General features: G+C 37.3%; 1 protein-coding gene across 1 annotated transcript; it reads left to right on the top strand.

The window, feature by feature from the left end:
* The first annotated feature begins 850 nt into the window (after positions 1-850).
* LOC145487235 (uncharacterized) lies at positions 851-5,217 on the top strand. The gene is made up of 2 exons (XM_081465959.1): positions 851-1,157; positions 3,607-5,217. Exons 1-2 carry the CDS (start codon positions 920-922, stop codon positions 4,053-4,055), a joined length of 687 nt encoding a protein of 228 aa, XP_081322085.1. The 5' UTR covers positions 851-919; the 3' UTR covers positions 4,056-5,217.
* The last annotated feature ends 1,055 nt before the right edge of the window (positions 5,218-6,272 follow it).

Raw genomic sequence — 6,272 nt, 5'->3', positions numbered from 1 at the left:
GTTCATAAAGGGATATTTGGATAGGCGTTTGACTCCTCAGTTGTTTGAGACAAACCTCACTGTATTAAAGGTGCCATAAACTTTAAAAAACACTCAATCATAGCTTCCCTTTCCCTGAAAGACAAAACCCAAAAGATTTCTCTATACACCATCGTTAGAAACGTTAATTAAACGTGGAAAACAAAGGCTGTTTTAGATTCTTTTTATTGCTGTCTATTATAAGAGAAAAGAACAACTAGACGTGGCACTGAGAGTGAAATAACACTCGATATCCCACTGCGAGGTTATTAAACGGGGCAACTATTGAACAAGCCGATACGAACGCCAACACAGTACAATGCAAAAGGAAAAACAAAGTAGTACGTCTGTTTCTAGCTCTAGTGCTTAGGAATCACACACGGACATTACATGAATTTATTCGTGTTTTCATTTGCTTAAGTAAAATGTTCCGGGTGTTATCATAATCAAGAATAAACGGATAATTCGGTGTACTAATAGAGTGATAATGCTGCCGCTTAATTGTTTTATAATAACTATCGGCGTGAACTTCATTGTCCATTCCTAAACATGGCAATAGGCATGGAAATTCGAAACTCTCACAAATATATTCGACTTGGAAAATATCCTCAGATTTTACTTAATATGTTTCGAAAATGTTTGGCAGCCACAGACAAAAAACAGTCGCCACAATTTGTTCAGATAATAAGACGTTGATCAAAACACTGGCACTGGTTAGGTTTAATTAATCAATTAGCCAATGAAATCCTTTAAAAGCTAATAACAGGTTCCGCTGTGTGATATCGATCAGTATTTAAGTCGTTTACCGGAGGCTGCCAGTCTTTAGTTATTCTTAGTGACTTATTGGTTTTAGGAAACCAACAAGTCGGACTGGAGAGTAAGATACCTTGAAAGCTATATAATGGAACCTCGATCCAACGCATGTGGCGCGTCATCAAGTTTCTCAATCGATAACATTCTTAGTGACAAGAGAGAGGAAGAGCCAACTAATTTTCAATTTGAGCCTCCGACCAACCCGACTGAGTATGTTCGGCCGGCATTTCAGATGTTTCCTCCATTTCTTTGTGGCTCTTTGAACACATGGCCACATTATCAGCCCCATAATTGCCCACCCTTTGATAGATCACGGAAAACAACCGGTAAGTGGTCTGAAAATAACTACGTTCGACGTCACGAAGTAGATAAGCACCGATATTTATTTAATTTGATAGGTTTACTAAAGCGAGCCCTTGCAGGCTAGGTAAGAACCCATTAAGGTTTGATAATAAGTCTTGGAAAACACTCAGCCAGTAAGTGAATAGATTGGAGAGAAAAGTGAGTACACTTTCTATAGATTAGTGACCACGTTCTGATGTGAAACTGAAGGTTTTGCGTTGAATGGCTTCCTGTAAACGTACTATGGAATAAAATCAAGCGTACAATGGAAACCTTAATTAAACAAATGGGCTTGTTTTACAGACGAGTTTAATGGTTTCAGTTGATGTTTTTAATTTTGAGGTTAAGAGATTACAGCACGTACTTGCTGTATTTGAAGAAAGTAAAATAAGCTTCATAAAAGAAGTGGAAAAGGGGGCGAAGACAATTCAATGGTGGTCAAATTTATTTAGCTTACGAAATCTTTTGAATTGTTCAGAATGTACTCCTTCATGAAACTTTCAACCCACAGAAGCTCCGTGACTATCTCGTATTAGCTTGCGATAATATACACCATGAAAAATGTTTCTCAATTTTGGTACGTGATCAGAATACTCAAAAACTTCCCCACTGTGGAGACCCCGGAAAAAATATCATTCTTTAGGTAACTCTTGGAGCCTTTAAATTCTTAGAGAGATAGAATTTTCCAAAAAGTTCGTCAAACATGGTTTAGAGTATTGCCTGATCGTGTTTTTTTTTTTTTGGTTTACCATAGAGTTTAGAGGCACAATGCAAGTCGCTTTTTTTTCTTGTAGCAATGCTCCCAGAATTGAGCAAAATTCGGACGTGTTTCGAAAATCTCAGAGAAGCAGTTTTGCAAACAGAATAAAACTACAGAATAATCGAACTACTACTAAGGTTGTTCATTAAGAGTAGTCCCTCTTATCAATAGCTGTGTACTTCGTGTCAATGATCATTTTTATGTTTAAGTGATAAGATTTCTTGTAATTTCTTAATAGCTCTTTAGGTAAATTGTCGTTTTCATTTATTTTTGATAAATTATGAGCAAATTAAGTTTAACAGTGTTTGAACTAACTTTCTCGGAAGAGACTGTACGAAAACTGAGAGCCATTGACGCAATGGAAACAGGTGCCTGACTTGCTTATGGCTCCCAGTTTCACTAACCTAAGGATTTTAAAGTGTTTAAATATAATTTAACTAGGCTTGCTAGGTTGTTTTGAAAATAAAAGTTAAAAAATCTAGGAGTTTGCTTTTGATTTTATCTCTGCGCTATATTTCAAGTGTTCTTAAAGTTAAATAGGTTTGATCATGTTTTCAACTGTTTTATACCAACTTATGCAAAATCAACCTTTTCATAAAGTTGATTTTTCGCCAAGTAAAAATATATAACTATTTTGCGTAAAAAAAAGCTGTATACTAAACGTTCATGATCTTTGAGATCGTCATTAGAATTTAATGGTGATTTCAGTGATCGAAAAAGTTTAATTTACAAACTTTTAATAGCTGTTATCTAACACTTTTATACAACCTTTACTGTTCGCGTGCCAAAGGCAAACGGTTGGGCCAACGAATTTTACTTGCCAAAAATTGCTCAAATTCTCCTCTAATTGAAAGTTAGATTGACACTGAATATTTGTAGTGTTTATTGAGATTCATAAAGCATTTTAGAAATTTAATTAAAATGCTCAATGATGTGTGATATGAGCGTAGATAAAGAGTCGTTAAGGTCAAAACTGGTAACCAATGCAAAAATCTCTTTGATATGATCTGATGACTCTAACTTTTTCAAATAAAAATCTCCAAAAAAAGTCATTCTATCAATATGTTCTTTACATGATCGATGCTTACACATAGGACTGGTCAGGCGTCCTGGTAGGCTGGATGGCATGTGAGACGTGTCTTTCTCAGTGTTTGTGAAGATGCTCTGCATATTCTTTCACAAGACGGTTTGATACCAAGTCCTCAGAGTTTTGAAAATTTATTTGGCTCAAATATAAGGCCAAGTTGATTTATTTCGCTTGTTTTAAAAACTGTGCCAAACTGTTCCCAAAGTAACTTGTCAAACGAGTCAATTTGGCCAAATTCTGAAGCCAATGAATTTTGCAGTTACATCGGACCGCTTAGTTGTAAGCCTAGGTGGTGCTGAACTCGGAAGGTTGGTCGAAGAAGTTGGATGTAATTAGTATCGCTTTCATTGAAAACCACGTTTTTTTTAGAAGAGTAAAGCCTTTTCGACCAAGCATGTTCTAATAAGACTATTTTAGGCAGGATTTGAACATTTCTGGATAAAACGTCACCAAATAAAACGTCGAACAGCTCAATCTCTGTCAATTTTCAGCGACACTGGTAACTAACATTACTAGAAAGTAGACCCTTTTAAAAATAATATTTATGAGCTTATTTGTTATTTGATAAATTATATTATTCTTCCAGTACTACAGCAGGAGGGCAACACGCGAGAGAGACGAAGAGGTCGAGATTCATCCAAGAAGAGGAAACGGACCGCGTTCACGACAACGCAAGTCAAAGAACTCGAGAACGAATTTCGGAGAAGCAAATACTTGACCATCTCTCGTCGAACAGAGCTTTCAAAATCACTCAAGCTAACTGAAACTCAAATAAAGATCTGGTTTCAAAATCGCCGTACCAAATGGAAGAGAAAGATCGCGGCCGAAATGGAGTTCAGCATGCGCACATCCGGGAACATGTACGGTTCCCATCATCCGGGAATTCATCACTGCAATCAACACTGTCACCCTGGAAATGGCATGCCGTATAACTGTTGTCAATCAAGTTTTTCACCGGTATTTTGTCAACCTCAGCTGTCTTACCCGCCAACGCACGGAAACCATACAGGCTTTTTGACCCGTACACACAGCTAGCGAATTAGCGGCTGATCGATGATACACTGGAAGAAATATCACCTCTTATAATTCATCAAATATTTTCGCTCGCGCGCGATTGGTCTAGATACGTCACGTGACCGAATATTCCCCAGCTAAGACTGTGGAATATCTGAGAATATTCCCCAATTTTCAAAACTGTGTGCGTTGCGAAAAATATTTAAAGGTCAATAAACACAAAAACGCCATTTGGCGTAAAAATATGCACAGATATTTGTTCGTGGACATTATCTGTTCCTTAAAACTCACAGTTTTCCTCGAGCTACGCGTTCGGAACACTGTTCGCCTCTTACCCTGCGTAACAAGCGTTTCTGTGGGGCTTGAGAGGAAACAAAGACCGAGGAACGGGATTTTCGGTGTTTTGCCTGCGCGGAAAATAGGGCGAGAGCTGTAGTTCTTTGCTCCCAAACCCCACAGAAACGCTTGCTTCGCAGGCTAGAAAATTTATGACAGCCGATGGCAGCATGACATCTCAGTGTGCGTGTGGGCGGTTTCAAAATCCACGGGTTTGTCTGCAAGCGTTTCCTTCCTTCCTTCCCCTCCCCCTCCCCCCACTTTTACTTGCTCTATTTTTCGCGATGTAGTTCTTTGCTCCCGAACCTCACAGAAACGCTTGCTACGCAGGCTACTCGCTTCTCGGAACAGATAATGTCCCCGGACAAATATCCGTGCATATTTTCGCGCAAAATGGAGGCTAGACAAGTGTTTATACATTCAGTAATGGTTTTCACGATTATAAGAAAGCCAAATTAATCATTGTTAGAAGGCTTGATAATTATTTTAAGTGTTTGAGATAAAAGGCTGTTAACGTTATGATTACAAAACGCTTGAAACGGCTATGACATCTGGAAAATGTAAAATTACAGCAAACAAAACAAACAGTTCATTCTGGGACTGTTCTATATCCGGGAACTTGTAATGACCGGCTAATCTCCCACATGTAACGTTTCGTCGGTCATACTTGCAACATTTCGTTGAGAAAAATGATTTCAGTGCAAGACGTTTTATTAAAAATTCCTTATACATATTTTTACGAAAAACTAATGAAGCAAAAATTGTTAACAGAGGCTATCTGTGACAGATATTTTGCACAGTAATAAATATCTCTTAAGAGTTACTGATTTTTGTAACATTTTATAAACCCTCTGAGGAAAATATAATTGCTTTTTCCTAGATCTTTTTCTTCTCATGAATTAATCTATCATTTACCTCACTTCATCTTGTTATTAAACCATAACAAAATTGAAAAAAAGTACAGGCGAGAGAGTAAACCAAAACTTACAAAATGTAAAAGTTTTGTATCTATTGAAAATTACAGTATTGGCTTCCAGCAGTAAACGCTAATTTATATACTTCACTGTTATATGACGAGGACATACAATGCCAGATAACAGTTGCTGAAGTATATATGTTACAACACAAACGTCATCTGCACACACTCTCGCTGGATTAGTTTTCTATAAAATGTCTATGATACAACGTGCGCTCTCATTGTTCGGAAGGTGTGTTTAGAAATGTGAGAATGTAAACTCGGTTGTGAAGTTTTAGATTGGCGCGTATTCTTGAGAAATATTTTATAAAAACAATAGAGTACTTTTTCTGTGTCACATATAAACACTTGGGGGGAGGAGGGTGGGGGAAAGAATTCTGGAAAGTTATGCCAACCCTCGACTGCGTCTCGGGTTTGCCTAACTGTCTCAAATTCTGCGAACCCCTCGTATTTAGACAAAGCTATGTAAACTAGGAAACAGTGTAGTATTGCTTATTGATTTAGTGATTGTTTGGCTGCTATCGGCGCAAATTCGATCTCTCAGCGGTTATGTAAATCGATCTATGTTTTGGTATTTATTCTTTTTACAGAATGTTCCATCGTTCTTTGGGCACATGGAATGATGGTTAATTACGCGAAAAATATTATGGCATATTTGCCCTAGTCATATTTTTAATCTATGAAGTTTTTGTATACTGTTAAATGGCTTCCTCCATCGAAAGATATTTTATGCTTTAAGAAGAAATTAACTGAAAATTGCTTCAATGCATCGTTCCTCTCTCTCATGGCTCAACATAATTCGATAGCAAGTCACGATCAAATGTTGACGAGTAAGATAGATTTCGAGAAGTCAGTCGATATCGAGTAACTCCTTAAAAGTCAGTTATGGGAATATTGAAACTGATCAGTAAGGTGTAATTATTTCG

The sequence above is a fragment of the Orbicella franksi genome, chromosome 5 (assembly GCF_964199315.1).
Source record: "Orbicella franksi chromosome 5, jaOrbFran1.1, whole genome shotgun sequence".
Taxonomy (NCBI): domain Eukaryota; kingdom Metazoa; phylum Cnidaria; class Anthozoa; order Scleractinia; family Merulinidae; genus Orbicella; species Orbicella franksi.
This window is presented reverse-complemented; position numbering and strand designations above follow the sequence as displayed.

What these genes read in the sequence shown, in the direction of transcription:
- LOC145487235 (XM_081465959.1), top strand. Translation starts at nt 920, where the DNA reads ATGGAACCTCGATCCAACGCATGTGGCGCGTCATCAAGTTTCTCAATC. An exon ending in TAGATCACGGAAAACAACCG is followed by an intron (nt 1,158 to 3,606) that starts GTAAGTGGTCTG and finishes TTATTCTTCCAG; the next exon opens with TACTACAGCAGGAGGGCAAC.